The sequence below is a fragment of the Bos grunniens genome, chromosome 20 (genome assembly GCF_055505025.1).
Source record: "Bos grunniens cultivar Pamir isolate PY7600 chromosome 20, Bosgru_T2T1.0, whole genome shotgun sequence".
Taxonomy (NCBI): Eukaryota; Metazoa; Chordata; class Mammalia; order Artiodactyla; family Bovidae; genus Bos; species Bos grunniens.
In genome coordinates this window covers 32463065-32481199 of record NC_141184.1, presented here as the reverse complement: position 1 = coordinate 32481199, position 18135 = coordinate 32463065, and the positions used below count along the sequence as shown (strand labels likewise).

General features: G+C 44.4%; 1 protein-coding gene across 19 annotated transcripts in view; it reads right to left on the bottom strand.

The window, feature by feature from the left end:
- The window catches only part of RAI14 (retinoic acid induced 14), a 162880-nt gene that overhangs the window by 55092 nt on the left and 89653 nt on the right, over window positions 1-18135 (bottom strand). For all 19 annotated transcript variants that reach the window (XM_086361335.1, XM_086361345.1, XM_086361339.1 and 16 more), the window contains exon 3: window positions 7176-7306. In XM_086361335.1, coding sequence (XP_086217461.1) covers window positions 7176-7306 — 131 coding nt within the window. The remainder of the gene's footprint in view (window positions 1-7175; window positions 7307-18135) is intronic.

Genomic DNA, 18135 nt, shown 5'->3' with positions numbered 1-18135 from the left:
GTGGGTCCCTGACCTTGAAGTGCTATGATAAGCTCTGGAGGAAGGGAAGGAAATAATGACCATGGTATTGTTTTTCTTTTCCATTTGGGATGTTACCACTTCCTCTGTCCCCACCACATCCTCCCAACCCATTCTCTCGGGGCCACCTTGCATCACAGGAAGCATTCCTTCACTACTCCAGTGCATCACCACCTCTTCCCATCTTGAACCCCTTACAGTTAGTATGTTATGATTTAGCACTTAATTATTCTCCAGTACTTCCGTTGGTCTTATCTTCTCAGCCAGATGCTGTGCATCTTGTAGGCAAGGACCATATTTTCTCCCTTTTTTTGTTATGTGCTTATGAATGATTTTGGAGCACTTTAATACCTCCCAACTAGAAGCAAACATTTGGGTACATGTGCAAGACAGGAACAGACATTATGTCACTTTCAAAAATGCACTTGACCAGAAGCAGAGTAGATATGCTATAAAGAAATTATAGCTTTCAGTTCATCCCTCTGCCAGATATTAACAGGATATAGACAAAACACAGGGTGGTTTTGCCTGGAAGGCGATTTTGCTGAGGAGGAGGCTGCAATTACACATAAAGTATACTGCAGTTTTAGGTAAATGAATTTGAGAGCTGTGAGAGAAGGCAACCAGGTGGTATGACTTGATTTCCAAGACTGATTTCCAAGGGTTTTCAGTTTTGGAAATCTCTTGTTTTCTCTTCCAGAAAACAGGAAGAGTCAGAAGTACAACAAACCACCGGCCAGAGAAGCCCCTTTTCATATTGATCTGCAGAATTCGAGGACTACCTCCTCTATTTTACATGTAAGTGCCACCAAGTCAAGTTCTTGTTTTCAAAGCCAAAAAGATCAGGTCTTTGAAAGGTGGGCTAAACATGGATGCAGACAACATACATATATATATATGTGTGTGTATATATATATATATATTTGTCTCTATTCACACACGGCTGGGTGGTATTTCTTCAAATACCACAGTCCCAGCAGTGATTTTATTTAGTCTGGTTGTTCCTAAAACAAACACACATAACTTTAATTAAACGCACATCCAAATGTAGGGGAAACAATCTTGAAACAATTAGCTTGTTCTATGGTGAGAGGTTTTAGGGCAATGGCATCTCCCCCTTCCTCACCTCCACCATGGAAAGAGAACAGATGGGCTGAGGGAGGCCAAGCTTGACGCCATAAACACAGCCCGCAGCTGAAGCTCTCTGCCCGGCTCTATTTTGTTCTCTTCTGACCCAAGACATCACCCTTCTTTTACTCTTTGTGAAATGAATTTCAGTTATTTGATTGCTTCCACCCCCTTTTTAACCCCTCTTAGATCAGTTTTAGAGGGAAAAAAAAAAATTCAGACAAGGTTTCTTATCTCTCCCTAAAGGAAATATTCCAGGAAGAACTGAAAAGTTTGAAGAATTACTAAACCACCCATCTGGTTATTGACCTTGGATTATGGAAGCTTCTGGAGAATGTCAACCGAGATGGCTGCCTCATTCTTGGGACTTTCTGGGTTGTCTGATTCTCTAGGTAGTGAGGGCTGAGTTTGTCTCTACTGAAATTGCACTGGAAGCTGGGAGAGACATGTGTCGGGTTGTGATGTTCACCAGGACAGCTATTTTCCTCTTGAGCCCCATGATAGTTCAACCCTAACAACTTTACCTATGAGATAGTACCAGCAAAAAAGAGTGTTTTCTCCATTAGAACCATGCTGAAAAGTTCACTTACACAAATAGCAGCCAGGTGCCTCTTATATGCCTGGAACAGTGGGAGAAACCAACACCATCACTGAAATCATAGGATCCCTGTCCTCACAGAGCTTCCATGTTGTAAGGGATTTGAGTCATTCAGAAAACACAGATCTTGGGGGCTTCCCTAGCAATCCAGTGGTTAGGACCCTGCACTTCCAATGCAGGAGGCACAGGTTCAATCCCTGGTCAGGCAAGTAATATCCTGCATCCACATGGCATGGCCCCCCAAAAAATATAGATCATATTTAAGCTGTAGAGGCTTTTCTACATCAAGTTTTTCAATCAAGATTCTAGTATTTCCAAGAGAAGACAAAAATTTTTTTAAAGGACTGAGAATATCAGGGAGGAAGGCATTCTGGACTAGAGAACCTGGGGCAAACACCTAAATGGTCTCACAGGAGAGGAAGGCAGGGAGCAGACAGTGCCACCTCCAGCAGAAGAAACGAGTAAGAAAACAGCAAAACAAGGGCAGGGCCACCAGGAGGCCCTTGAAAGTCAAAGTCAGGACTCCAGGCTGTTAGGCAATAGGAAAACCCTGTGCATCACTGAGCAAGATGACAAAATGGGTTATCACAAAAGCTCACTAGAAGACAGGCCTCCAAATTCATTTTGATACAGAGGTATGCATAAATCAAAGGGTAAACCCTAATGAGTGGGCAGAGAACGAGGCCAAGTCCTGTCAAGGACCTAACTTCCAGGTATGTGATCTAGTCTTACCCTTTGGAGACAAATGCAAAACATTCTATACACATCCTCAAACAAATGCAGGCCCTGCAAGCTCCAGGGGGCTGATGGAGCAAGCGTTCTTGAGGGAGGAACACTCTGCATTGGTCCGCCCTGAATTCAGAACTGCTCCTAGGGAGTTCCCCACTCCCCTGACACCAAACCAGATGCACGTGGAAAGAACAGGAACAAGAACAGCAAAGTCTCTATAGGTTGAGGGACATGCACATACACGCAGGTAGGAATGCACAGATTAGACTAACCCAAAGCCAGAAGTGTAGACTTGCAAGGTAAGAATGCTGAAACCAAGGGAACAATGCTACCTGGAGCTCACTGTTACAGCAGACACTTGGCCTTGCAGAATTACGTGGTACCAAAGGGACAGGCTTTCCTGGTGGCTCAGACAGTAAAGAATCTGTCTGCAATTCAAGAGACCTGGGTTTCATCTCTGGGTCAGGAAGATCCCCTGGAGAAATGAACAGCTACTCACTTCAGTATCCTTGCCTGAAGAATACCATGGACAGAGGAGCCTGGAGGGCTACCGTTCACGGGGTCGCAAAGAGTCAGTCACAACTGAACGACTAACACACACAGAAACAAAGGGACAAGAGAGATGATTTCTAACCCCACAGCACCCCCTCTTCCTTCTCAACACTAAGACCATTAGATTTGAAAGAAAATATGAAGTCAGGTAGATTTAATTCTATGGTGGCTTTGAAAACTAAATTCTTACCATTATCAGTTAATAACTTTAAAAATCAAAAAGGAACAGTCCAACCAGAAAAGTTTAATGTTAGCAGATGATGTCTTATGAAAAATCTTGCACGGAAAAATTAAGTACCTCCTCTCTTCCTTTTGCATAGAGTCTCTCTGGTTTTCTACCTAGGTGTCACTGAAGAGAAAAATGCTGGCTTATAAGTGCAAAGGCAGAGATGTTAGAAATGGCTCAGGGTTAATTCAGGGAGCGATGCATCACATGGACCTTAGTTTTATCATCTTTTAAATGGAGGTGGTGATTTTTTTTTTTATAACTTCTGTGTGCATTTCTAGTTGAAAAGAACAGAATGAACTACTGATTCATGCTACAATAAGGATGAACCTTGAAAACATTAAGCTGAAAGAAGCCAGAGACCAAGGGCCTCATATAGTATGATTCGGTTTATATGAAATATCCAGAACAGGCTGATTCATAAAGACAGAAAGCAGATTAGTGGTCACCAGGAAGAGTGGGAGGGGAGGTTAAGGAGTGTCACTGTTTAATGGGTGTGGGTTTCCTTTCGGGGTGATGAAACATTTCTGGAACTAGTGATGATGATGGTTGTACTGTGAACGTACTTAATGCCACGAAAATGGATACTTTAAAATGGCTAACCTGGTAAGTTTTATGATGTGTATATTTTACAATTAAAAAAGAGAGATAAGAGAAAATAAATTTGACCATCTGTTCTATACATAAGGAATATCTTATTAACAAAAGGCACAGATTGATCAAGGTGATCATAATTATGGCAAAGCTGCTAATCTAAGTTTTCTTTTTTTTAGTGAGTATTGTCTTGGACAAAACTCTCATGAACAGTTCCCTTCCCTTTCTCTGGGATGGCTATAAAGCTTGTCTTGTGCAGACATCTGCAGAGCCAGACTGGGAGGAGGAGGAGCCTAGAAAGCTGTATGGTGGTACATAGAGTAATACAAAGGCACCGGGCCTACTGCTAAAAATCTCAGCACAGGCTTAAGAGGGTGGCCTCTGCCACTGTAGCTCAGAGAGCATGAACTCCAAATGTAGCATCACAAGAAAAGGTTAATTAACTCATCCAACAAATATTTATTGGCTATCTACTATAGGACTTCCCTGGTGGTCCAGTGGTTAAGAATTCGCCAATGCAGGGGACACGGGTTCGAACCCTGGTCCGGGAAGACCCCACATGCCAGAGGAACTAAGCCCCTGCACCACAGCTATTGAGCCTGTGCTCTAGAGACTGTGAGCTGCAACTTCTGAGCCCATGTGCCACAACTACTGAGCCCAGGCATCTAGAGCCTGTACTCCACGAGAGAAACCACCACAATGAAAAGCATATGTACCACAACAGAAAGTAGTCTCTGCTCACCACAACTAGAGAAAGCCCGTGCGGCAATGAAGATCCTGTGCAGCCAAAAATAAATAAAATTATTTTAAAAAGAATACTATAAACCAAGCCACTGGCTAGATAATTCCAGCTGGGAACTGTAAGGTCACAGTCCCTTCTAGCAAGGAAATTATAGTCTAGAGTGCAAGAGACCTAAGAACTAACAGTTACATAAGGTTGAATAGGCAACTGATGCAACCCCCAAAGCCAGCCTACTACCCTGACTGGCGAGTCAGGGCTCCCAGGGATATGGCCTTGTGCCCACACCTGAGACAGGCCTCTGCCAAGAAGAAGTCAAGCTGAGGCTGGGGGCGTGGGGTTCAACTTAGGGTGACTGGCTGAAAGGACAAGCGCATCTCCTACAGAACCAGACCCTGACCTGTGTGAGAACGTGTACCCTCTCCCCTTTATGTGCTGGCTAGCCTGGTTCCTACAGAAAGCTTAGCCCTTTGAGCTTCCTGTGGCTCCTCTATGGGATCACCCTTTTCTGTGGGTGCTGGGAAGACGGGTTAATCTCGGGCTTCCCAGGTGGCGCTAGTGGTAAAGAACATGCCTGCAAATGTAAGAGACATAAGAGATGTGGGTTTGATCCCTGGGTCAGGAAGATCTCCTGGAGGAGGGCATGGCAACCCCCTCCCACATTCTGCCTGGAGACTCCCACGGACAGAGGAGCCTGGCGGGCTACAGTCTGCGGGGTCGCAAAGAGTCAGACACAAGTGAAGCAACTTAGCACGCAGCATAGCACTTTCAGTGGGACAATTTTCCCTGACAATTTGCCATTTATTCTTGATACCTATGTTTCAATCTACACTCAATCTAATTTCCAGAGAATGGTTCTCTCTGGTTGAATCTACATGGGATACTTTTAAAAATATGAATTCCTGGTCCTCTGCCTAGACCAAATGATTCAGAACATCAGGATGGGCATAGCATCCATATTTTAAAAAGCACCCCAGGGTGGGCTTCCCTGGCAGTCTTGTGGCTAAGAATCTACCTTCCAATGCAAGGGACATGAGTTTAACCCCTGGTCGGGGAACTAAGATCCCACAAGAGGTGCAGCAGAATCAAAAACAAAGTTGACAAAAAATAAAAATAAAAGCATCCCAAGAGAGTCTAATGCCAGAGCTGCCAGAATTGAGCAACAGCAATCTAGGACAAGAAAGGAAGGGAGCTGGCTTTATCAAGTGCTTACTGTGGGCTGGGCACTGTGCAGCTTTTTACACCTGGCATCTATGGCTGTAGGTGCCCCTCCTTCATTCTTTTAGAGGTGTTCTGGCCATAAGCGTTATCGCCCCTAGCAAAGGCACTCAACCTTGCAGGGTTAGGAGATCAGAGATATCCCAGTTTCTTTACCCCTTGGGTGGGACAACTCTGTGTGAGTGAGTGAGTGAAGTCGCTCAGTCGTGTCCGACTCTTTGCGACCCCATGGACTTGTAGCCCACCAGGCTCCTCCATCCATGGAATTTTCTAGGCAAGGATACTGGGACAACTCTGAAGCATACTTTAAACCTGGGGTAAGCAAACTAGTTAAATTGTTAGGCTTTGTGGGCCACACAGTCCTTGTCTTAAGACTCAAATCTGCCTTTGCAGTGCAGAAAACAGCCACAAACAATGCTGAATGAATAGGTGTGGCTGCATTCCAACAAAACCCGATTTACAAAGGCAGACAGTTGGGCCATAGTTGGCCAACACCTACTCTAAGTCTAGACAGATTCCCAGAGGTCCTTAGCAGGAATGAGTCTCAGTTGCTCATAGCAGTAACCTATCAATAACATGCTATAGAGGCTTCATTCCCTTACTGTCCACTTGCTGAGATCACGGGCTATAAAAACTTCTTCCACTCAAATCCATACCTCACAGCCTGCTTCTGGGGTCACCCAACCAATGTCAGTATCTTGTTTTATTCTCATAACTACCCTAGAGGTTGAATACTGTCATCTCCACTGCATAGTGAAGAAATTGAGGTGTGAGGACTACACAATCCTAGCTGATAAAAGTCCAGATTAGAAATCTAAAGTCAATAACCTCTCTGTAAAATGACCAGAGTAAGGAAAGACAGAGGATGAGATGGTTGGATGGCATCACTGACTCAATGGACATGAGTTTGAGCAAGCTCCAGGAGATGGTGAAGGACAGGGAAGCCTGGTGTGCTGCAGTCCATGGGGTCGCAAAGAGTCGGACACGACTGAGCGACTGAACAACAAATACTATAAATAATAAGGTTATGAGAAGAAAAAAAAAAACTTTCTCTTTTATGCTGTTTCTAATCTGGGATCAGATTCATTTCCCACCTATCAGTTAGTTGGTTACAAGGCTGGTGCTATTTGTTCTCTGGCAAAATCTTTGGTTACACCAGGAACAAATGTAACCATTCAAGGCAAAACTGAAATGTGTTACTTGGAACTTGGAGAGGAACTAGACTAAAATATCCTCTTACATATTTTAACAAGGGGTGGGCGGTGGGGGCAGTACTAGCTGCACTTGCAAAGTTTCCCTAGGGATCCTGAGAACGTCAGAGAACAAGCTGAGAACCCCGAAGCAGCTGTCAGAAGCCGATCTCTTTAACTTACGCGGTCTTGCCCTCGCTGTCATGCTTGGTGGCACTGGCCCCCTTCTTGCCCAGCAGCGAGGCCACCTTCTCGGCATCTCCATTCTCCACGGCCTGCAGCAGTCGGTCATCATTCTTGTTCCACTCGTTGGTCTGTGGAGCAAAGAGGACACGTAGAGCCAGTAAGTGACAGCAGCCACAGCTATCCTGCCTTCAGGATCCAGAACGTCCCCGCTCTCCACCCTCCCCGTCACTCAAATGAGAACCTGCCCCGCAATGGGCAACTTTAAAAATACCTTTCCCTTCACCATGGAGACACCTAAAAAGGCTGGTTTCCCAAAAGAAAACATCCACAGTTCAATGAAATAGTGGCCGGTCACCAAACTCTGAAACAAAGCAACTTTTTTCAACTGAAATGGGGAAGATGAAGCAACTTTCAAAGACCAAGAGGCCAGTTTACACATTAGCTTATTTGCGGCTAAACTTGACAGCTGGCACCGCAGAACACTGACCTTTGACCTGGTCCACAGCTCACTGGGCCCATAAAGGGACAGGACCAACCGGCCACCAGCCCAAGGCAGCCTGAGGATTTACACATGCGACGCCCCCATCTACTTTTGCTGTCACTTCTCCCGGCCCGTTTACTGCAGTTTTGAGTTGTATGCTGGTTTTAAGTAGTTGTCTAGGCTTCCAACTCAACAGAATATTACCAGAAACAAAACTTCCTGAACAAGCTATTACACATCAAATGGCCCCGAGCAAAGTGTCCACCTCCACGGACCCTCAGCCCCGAGAGAATAATTCTGCAAATGGCAGTAACAGGAAAGCTTTCGGCAGCACAAAAACTAATTTCTAATCTTATTAAGGGATACAGAAGACCTTGATATCAGAGCAAAAAGAGCCTTGAGTACTAAGAAGTGTCCAATGTGGAAAGGCAGCAATGAGCCACTGAAGATTTTAGAGTGGAGAACAAACTCGTGATGGAAGAAGAGTCAACAGGAGGCGTGTGAGGCACGTGGGATTCACAGAGGAGGAAAAGACCCTGGATCACCTCAAAGCCCCTGGGAAACTGCAAGCCCAGCCTGCCTTCCAGACATACCCCCACCGCACCCTTGCTAAGCGTACTTTCTGGCGCTTCCAGGGATGGACACCTCTGCCCCGAAAGGGAATCTTCCTTTCTCCCCAGCACTTTCTACAGACAGGTCTCTAGGGCTGGCTGCTTTCCTGTGACCCTGAAAATAAGAATCACCAGGCAATTCATAGTAAAGACTCTGCCATGGACCACTTCCAGGAAAATGTAGAGGAGACACTGGAGATTTAAAAGTAACAAGAGGGAATCTTTTAAAGGACTGCAGTCTTCCATGGGCTCAGGACACTTTGCATCTCTCTGCACTCATGGAACCAGAAAATCCAGTAAGACTGTGCCTCTCAGAGCAAGGGTGGGGCCAGTAGATGGCCCTAGCATCCCTTCCAACCCTAGCCTAGAGGCAGGGCTTTCAAGAAAGCCACAGGCCACAGAAGAGGTAACCCAGGGCTCGAGTCAGAAGTTTCCTTCTCTGAGAGTCTCAGGGCTGGACATCTTCCATTTCTCAGGACTCTGTCCTTTCCTCATGAAGGGGAAGTCCTCCTTCTCCTTGCCATCACTGAGTGCAAGAACACAGAGAAAGTGCATCCGTCCTCTAGGCTGCATGAAGTCCAGAACACCACATGGGTACTTACATGCTTCAGATATTAAGTCATCCGAAAAAAAAAAAAAAACCTGTGTGTCTCAGTTTCCCAAGGCTTTGAACTGAATGATCACTGTCCTTGCTCTAAAGCTTAAAAGGTTTAATCTAGAAAATGTCCAAAGCCAAACTCTGCTAGGAATTATTCTAGAATTGCACAGTCTGTGATGATGGAAATGTTCTATATCTGCAACTGTCCCAAAACTGTAGCCACTGGGCCAGTGATTCTCAACCAGGGGTGACTGCCCCTCAAGGGACATTTGGCAATCCTGACATGCAGTTTTGATTGTCATGACTAGGGAGTCCTACCAGCATCTGGTAGGTAGAGGCTGGGGTGATGCTAAACACCTTACAATGCTCAGGATACCCCTCTCCCCGCAACAAGCAACTATCTGGCCTCAACCACCAACCTCACATTAGCCACGTGTGGCTATTGAGCACTGGAAATGTGGCCAGTGAGACTGAGGAAATGAATTTCAAAATTTAATTTTAGATATCAAGTGCCAGTAGCTAGTGGATATCACATAGAACAGTGCAGCTCAAAACTGTTTAGCAAAGAAAGAACATGTCTAAGCCAAATTATCCACCAGTCTCCTACAATTTACTCACTGAGAAGACACTGGTTTTATCTTTTATTACAGATCAAGTTTCCTGAGACTTCCCTGGTGGTCTAGCGGTTAAGACTCCACACTGTCAAGACGGGGGCGTGGGTTTGATCCCCGGTCAGAGAACTAGGATCCCACACGCCATATGGCCTGGCCAAAAAAATAACAATAATAAAATAAATTCACGTCTTAAAAAATTACTTATAAAAAACAAATCAGGCTTCTTATTGAAGGGGAACAGAACAAATACATTGCCCAAGGCACAAGTGTGTGTCAGTAGAATCGCAGGCTTTACTTAATGACGAAATGTAGCAAACACTAAGAGAAAGGATTGCAGCTTACTTCCCTCCAGACTGCACTTTACAAGCCACAACAAAACAAAAAACGTTTACTGAAGCACATTTCCAACCAATTATTCCTATCTACATCATCCCAACTGCTCCATTATTAGTGTTGTCTTTTAAAATCCTTCCCTAACTTAAACTGACCCAATTAAAACTGGATTGGGAAGATCAAAAGGATATTAAATCTCAGAGGACATGATTGAAAGTACTTAGGCAAAGAAAGGCCACATGAAAGGATTTTCCTTCTCAGTGCAACTAAGGCACTCAACTCTTGGTTGAGAAAAATCTGATTGCAGGGGCTCCCTAAAATTAGTTACATGTGCATCTGTTACCGGACACACATTCCTGTGCCCAACACACAGCGAGGCCCAAGAAACTGAAATGTTGGAATCTGGCGCAGAGAATGGTTCATTGCAGGGAGATACAAGGAAAACTCTGAACTCCCTAAAGGCTTCAGCAAAGCATTTCTAAAGGTCAGGTGAGGGAGGGGGTGTTCGAGGGTATGTGATCGGCTCCTGCACAATTCTCTGATTGGCTGATGGGTGGTTAACAGCATCTGTTCTTAGGGCCCAGAAGGTCTGGGGGCTCCGTGCTCCTGATCACCAAGTAGTTCTTCCATTTAGTGGTGGTTTTCTAGCATCTGAAAAACTCAGGAAATGTGTATGAGACACTATTATTTGGGTACTTCAGAGAGGACCCACAGCAGAGGATACAGGGGAGGGGTCTGTCTTGCGGGGTCCCATGGCTTCCTGCTTAGTTACAAAAAAAAAAAAAAAAAACATGCTGAGAGCGTGGTTTTGCTGCTGAAGCCATGGAAGAGTTGGGCGCCCACACACATGTGCACACACACTCTGGCTATTTCTGAATTGTATCATGTACAATAAACTGACACTAGAAATTGAAGTGCCTTCCTGGGTTCTGTTTGGTATTTCTAGTGAATTGTCAAACCTGGACAAGGGGCTGTGGGAACCCTTGGACTTTACAGCTGGTCAGCGAGACATATGGTTGGCCGAGGACTTGAATCTGGCATCTGAAGTGGGGGCAATCTTGTGGGATTGAGCCCTTTTACCTGTGGAATCAGATGTTAACTCCAGGGCATTAGTGTCAAAACTGAACTGAATTATTGGACACCCCATTTTTTTCAGGAAAGTTGAAAAACTTTCTTCATATGAAGGACGCCCCACTCTCATATCTGGTATTGTAAGCAGATAGGTTAGGGGATCCCTAGAGAAAGAAATCCAGGAATGGCTTTCTTGACAAAAGAGAAGCCACTCTGTCCTAAGCCATTTTGTGATGAGTCGGCCACAGTGCTTGCCCTTGAACAAGTCTCAGTAATCAGGGAAAACAAGGAATGCAGAAACAGAAAAAGGCAAACAATATGCAGTGACAAAGCAGAGTCCTAGTTCCTCCTCAAGAGATAGACATAATAACAATACATCTTTGAGAAGGGCTTCCCTGGTGGCAGACAGTAAAGAATCTGCCTGCAATGCAGGAGACCTAGGTTCGATCCCTGGCTTGAAAAGGGAATGGCTACCCACTCCAATAGTCTTGCCTGGAGAAGTCCATGGACAGAGGAGCCTGGCAGGCTATATAGTTCATGGGTGGCAAAGAGTCAGACACGACTGAGCCACTAACCGACCCACATACCGGCAGGAACTAAGGCCCCCACCCAGGTGGAGGATGAGATGATAATGTTGACCCTCCTGTCTTCAATTAACTAAAGCTCGGATTGTGTCGATCTTTACACTCCAATTCTATGCTGAGTTCTCCTCTGCTCAAGCCCCTGCAGGAATATGAATGTTGTTGTTCAGTCATTAGGTCATGTCCAATTCTTTGTGACTCCATGGACTGCATCATGCCAGGCTCCTCTGTCCTCCACTATCTCCTGAAGTCTGCTCAAATTCACGAGTTAGTGATGCCATCCAACCATCTGGTCCTCTGCTGTCCCTTTCTCCTCCTGCTCTTAGTCTTTCCCCGCATCAGGGTCTTTTCTAGTGGAATATGGATGTACCCTTAGCTTATAATTTCCTCCATTTTGCTGTTGGGGAGGCACTGGTTTGGGTGAGATTCCCAGTGTCCCCCTTACTTGCTTCAATAATTAATCCTTCCTTCTCCAGATCTCTGGCTTGGTTGTGTCTATTGGCTCAACACCCACGATAGGTAAAGTGGGAACTTTTGTCATAACATTCCAAAGTAATTCACTCACATTCTGGAATCGAGGAAGACTTCAGGAGCCCACCTTCACATCAGCAAGTCCTCTCTCACCACTTCTCAAGGAACCCCTCTCCCTTATTGGCAATCCCAATAAGGCAGGCTCAGGGCAGACTCAGCTCTGCCTCACACTGGGCTCCTGGCCCCCTAAGAACAGTGTTTTCAACCTCGTACTGGGTTAATCCAACATTAAAAAAAATAATAACAAAATATAAAAAGAAATTTTAAGCATCACATGCATAATATGTAATAAGGCTAAACATTCCATGAAACTTTTAAGTATGTAGTGGGTAGTGATATAAAATATATTTCCTACTGGGGTATCACAATAAAAAATAAATGGACATCACTGCTTCAGAGTGCAGTCATCCCATCCCTCCGCCCAGAGAGGGGCAGCCTTCTAAAGCCCAGCGCACACCCTGCAGGCGCTTCCGGCCTTTGCTGGTGACCTCTCTCTCGGCTTCTCCTCCCAAGGGCCTGCCCACTCACCTCCACTGAAGCCTACAGTCTAGACTGGATGAAATATCACGTCCTGGCTTTTGTGCGCCAGCTCAGCATGTACTCATTTTGTCTCCAGCTCCCTCAAGGCACTGACAACAGCCTTTATTTCTTACCCCCGAGGTGCCGAGTAAATGCTCAGTATCTGCTGACTTTAGTAGGAGTTTCTTCCACAATCTCTAACTTGGGAAATGTTTTTTTCATTTCTAAAACTCTTTCATCCTTTTGCAAAAAAAAAACCTATTTAATCATGTTTCAGATTTTTTTTACACAAGGTAAACAAATCCAGCTCCCTCAACTTTTCTTTCTAAGGCCAATTTTCCAAGATTTTAATCATAGATACACTTCCTCCAAACCTCTTCCCAACCAAGGATCCACACCTCATCAATTCATCAGGGTAAACCCAGTGTCTCCCAGTCACGGGAATGGTCTGGGAACTGGTTAAATACACAGACTCCCCCCAGGCCCCATCCTGGAGGTTCCGGTCTCAGTGAGCTGGTGGGTAGGGCTGGGGAGAGAGCCCTGGACCGATCCAGGTTCAACGACTGCTCTGATTGCAAGTTTGGGGACAATCAGAACCCATGCTAAGCCTAAGCAGAGAATTTACTTGAAAGAATTTTCTTCCTCCACAAAGTGTTATTAAGGACAAGGATGGGAGAAGAGAAGAATTCTTCACTTTTGCCTCATGGAAGTAAGTATTTCACTTCCTACAAAAGCTTAATAAATATACTAGGCTTTCCCTAGGAGTTGCATGTGGAACCCATGTATAAGACATGTATAAAATGTTAATGAAAGCATTGCTCATAATAGGCAAAATTTACAAATAATCAAATATCCAATAACAGAAGATAAATAAATTACAATACAACCAAGCAATGGAATACAACACGGCAATGAAAGTGAACGAACTACAACCGCACGCAACAGCAGGGACAGACAGTTAAAACGATACTGGTGAAAGTAGCTGCCCTCGGGGCTCAGCTGGTAAAATTCTGCCTGCAGTGCGGGAGACCTGGGTTAGAACCCTGGGTTGGGAAGATCTCCTGGAAAAGGGAAAGGCTACCCACTCTAGTATTCTGGCCTGGAGAATTCCATGGGCTGTATAGTCCATGGGGTCGCAAAGAGTCAGACACAACTTTCACTAATTAACTAAGCAAAACACCAAAGAACATGATAGTATGACTGTGTGTGTATAAAGATAAAAATAGGAAAAATGGATCCATATTGTTTAATGGTACATATATATAAAGATGGTAAAACCATAAAGAAAAGCACAAGGTTATCATAGAGCTCAAGATAGTAGTTTGGGTAGAGGCATGGCATCTGAAAAAAGGGACATCTTCTAGAGTCTGGCTCAATTTCCTGACCTGGTTATAGTGCCTCTTGCAGATGTTCACTGGGCTTCCCAGATGATAGTGGTAAAAAACCTGTCTGTCAATGCAGGAGATGTAAGAGACCCGAGACATACAGGTTTGATCCCTGCGTCAGAAAGATTCCCTGGAGGAGGGCATGGTAACTCACTCCAGTATTTTTGTCTGGAGAATCCCATGAACAGAGGAGACTGGTGGGCAACAGTCCATGGGATCACAGTCAGACACAACTGAAGCGACACAGCATGCAGCATGCACAGATGTTCACTAAAGGCTACATTCTCGTTTATTGCACTTTTCTCTATATGTGATTTATTTCCCACACACACACACAGAGTTTAGAAAGAAGACTTGTGGTTCATTTTCTGGTCAAACCAACACCAGATCAAATGCCTTTGGAAGGTTTGCATTCTTAACTTGCTGTCTTCTTGTCTCTACACTGAACAGAGCCTGCTGTCAAAATACAGTTGTTAGGAGGCCACACAAACCTCCAGGAGAATCTGATAAACATATGGACTTTACTCAGGATAATGCACAAATACACAAATGTTTGCATTCAAAAGAGGGTTCTCCAGCTAAAATCCCTACCCCCAGCCCATCCATAAGCCCAAATTAAGAATTCCTGGCATAGAGAAAGATACGCTTCAGATTTTTAGTGCTTCTGAGTTGAAATTCCAGCACCAAAACCTCCCATTTAGGTGGTATGGAGCAGGTCATTCACATCTGAGTCTCTCTATTCCTATGAGTAAACTGGAAGGAGTTCTACCTGGTTATACAATGTAGTTGTTTAGTCGCTAAACAACTTATGACCAGGTGGACTATAGTCTGCCAGGCTCCTCTGTCCATGGGATTTCTCCAGAAGAGAATACTGGAGTGGGTAGCCATTCCTTTCTCCAGGGGATCTTCCCAACCCAGGTGTTAAACCCATGTCTCCTGCACTGGCAGGAGGATTCCTTACCGCTCAGCCTAATATAAAGGGCCTGGCACGTATAAGACACCAAAAAAAAAAAAAAAAAAGGTGATTATGATTAGGCTTGAATTAGATGATCTGCACTGTTCCATTTTTGGTTTATGCTCTGAGTCTTTCAAAATGTACAAATTAGTAAGGATGGTTCACAACCCCTTCAAAGGCAGTCAAAGCCTTAAATTTGCAAATTTTTTACTATGCTCCTTAAACACACACACACACACATTTTAAAGGGCTCTAGAGAAGACATTCGCAGACATGAAATTAACTATTTTAGTGACTGTGGCTCACTTCTCCAGGAGACTGTTTAAACAGACACTATTTCAACAGAGCACGCTGGGCCCCATTTGCAAGTTCAGGAAGCCATATGTTACGCTCCGGAGACATGTGTAATGTGTCAGCTATGAAGGGCAGCATGTGGGAAAGGCAGACCTTACCTTCCATGTGGGCTCCAAACATTCCTGCTAATATATCACATAGGGGATTTTCAATGGCTGGCCTGTAACTGTCCTATTCATCAAATCATTTTCAAATGACACTCACTTACTTAAGAGCTTTTCCTTCAAGCTTGGCCTTTTGAAAGTCTAACGTGCCTCCTGCCAGGATAGCAGAGACCCTGTCAACCGTATGATGAACACTGGGCTTTGGCAACTGGCAGCGTCTGCCCCTGGCCAGACATGGCATCACCTTCTTTTATTTTGGTTTAATCACTGGGAACTGAAAAACCAGTGGAAACTGAGTGGTCACAGGCATCAGGCTAGTGGGCAGGTTCAAGTTTTGTAATATACCAGCCCAAACCAAAATAATCCAGTGGCACAGTGATCCAGGAAGAGAAAGTTTCTTTGACTTCCTTTAGGAAAAATGCTGAAAACCCTAAGGATCAAACACTTGCATAGCTCCCGTTGGATGGAGCTTGAGCAGCCATCTGGAGAAGTCTATTTAAGAGATTATCTTTGGAAAGACAGCATTTCTCTCTCTAGTTTATGGAAAGGAGACTGTTTTGCCAAAACAATCAGTTAGGCTAAAATGAACAGTAGACAAAGGAGACACCGTTTTCACCACTGGGTAGGCCTCAGATTCATACCATCCGAGAAGAAAAAAAGAACATAGTTCTTATTTTAAGAAAGAGGACAAGGAGCTGACATACTTTAAGCCAGATGATATTTTTCCCTATTGACTGTACCAGTCAGTAATTATTAGATATCTACCAGCTAGGTGTGCTAAGGTGCTTAGTCGCTCAGTCGTGTCCGACTCTTTGTGACCCTATGGACTGCAGCCTGCCAAGCTTCTCTATCCGTGGAATTCTCTAGACAAGAATACTGGAGTTGAGTAGCCATTTCCTTCTCCAGGGGATCTTCTCCACTCTACAGATCTTACATTCATGTATTTGTTCTTTCAATCATTCATACTCTTTTACATGATTGGTATAGTCTTTACTGAACTTTCTATATATTGAGACAAAATATAGAAATATGAGAAATATGTCAACAATATGAAACAAGACATTAGAGTGAAAAAGGGAGTAAAATTGGAAATCAGTCCAATAAAAGAGAGGGACAACTTTCAGCTGGGGCGGGAAGGCTTTTTGACTGGATGATAAACTAGACTCTGTGATGAGCAATATTTACATTAATGGAGAGAAGACACAACAATTGAAAAATGCAAGATGTATTTAGAAGAGAGTGTAAATAGTGAGCTGATCCAAGTGAGGCCTTACAAGACTGTCCTTTTTAGCGTGCATGGAAAACCCAGGAAATTACTAATACACCAGGACTTTAAAATCTCACCATCCTCCTGTCTAACAAACCCAGCAGTGTCATAAAGAGCCTTCTATATAATGTTAGTTACTTTGGACCAAAACATAAGTTAATCTAAAATGAGTTTCCCTCTCCCCACATTTTTATGTCAGATTATTCACACATGCAGGTTATGGTGTGTCTGCAAATCACTCTGAAATCTGTCAGCTTCCCTTTAGCAGACTGTGTTATGTGATTCCACATAAACGATGAATGCTATGACATGGACATAACACATTACCATAAACACCTCCATCCAGAAACAGGCTGGTCCCTCCACCTGATCCACTTCACAGATCCCCCTGTTCATTTCTGCCCGCCCCTCACTCACTGCTCATCATTGGACCAGGTCACTTTCCCTTGCTGGGCTCTCCTGTGCTTCTCTTCCATAGCATTTGACACAACTGTAATTAAACAGTATTCCTAAAATATCTTTAAAGGTCTGTCAACTCTCACTGGACTATGAGTTCAATCCAGTCCAATGGCCAATGGCCGGCCAATGACCAGGATCTGTCTTGTCTGTCATAAAGCCTTGGCCCCTGGCCCACTGTTGCCAGATGGTAGGGGCTCAATTCAGAGCTGATCCTTCACCAGCTTTGTTTTTCTCCCTTTTACTTTGGGAGTCACTACTGATTAACCCCTCCTCCTTTGATGCCTTTGTCTTAGTCCCAAAGGTACATAAAGGCTCCATGCTCCTATCAAATGCGTTCCTTTGACTATGCTGCTGCTGCTGCTAAGTCACTTCAGTCGTGTCCAACTCTGTGCGACCCCATAGACGGCAGCCCACCAGGCTCCTCCGTCCCTGGGATTCTCCAGGCAAGAACACTGGAGTGGGTTGCCATTTCCATCTCCAATGCATGAAAGTTGAAGAGTGAAAGTGAAGTTGCTCAGTCGTGTCCGACTCTTAGTGACCCCATGGACTGCAGCCCACCAGGCTCCTCGATCCATGGGATTTTCCAGCCAAGAGTACTAGAGTGGGTCGCCATTGCCTTCTCCATTGACTATGCTAGCTAGTGTTAAAAACATTATTCTAGACTTCAAAATCATGTCACATGAGGTAAAAACAGTCTCATGGGAACAGACAAAAGCCTGGAAATAGGTCAAACCAATTTTACCCTTCAGGGAGAAAAATGGTTCCATCCAATTCAACTGGTCTCAAGCACTCATTTATTTTATTTACATACATCAACCCAGTGTGTGTGTGTGTGTGTGTGTGTATGCATGTGTGCACGCTACTATGCAAAGCCCTAGGGATGAAAAGATGGATATGAAGTAATATTGACCCTGAAGATGGTTCCATCCAATTCATTTGGGCTCTGGCACTCATTTATTTACATACATCAACCCAGTGTGTGTGTCTGTGTGTGTTACTACACAAAGCCCTAGGGATAAAAAAATGGACATGAGTAATGTTGACCCTGAAGAAACTGACATACTTCTGAGGACAGAAACACACACAATAACTTC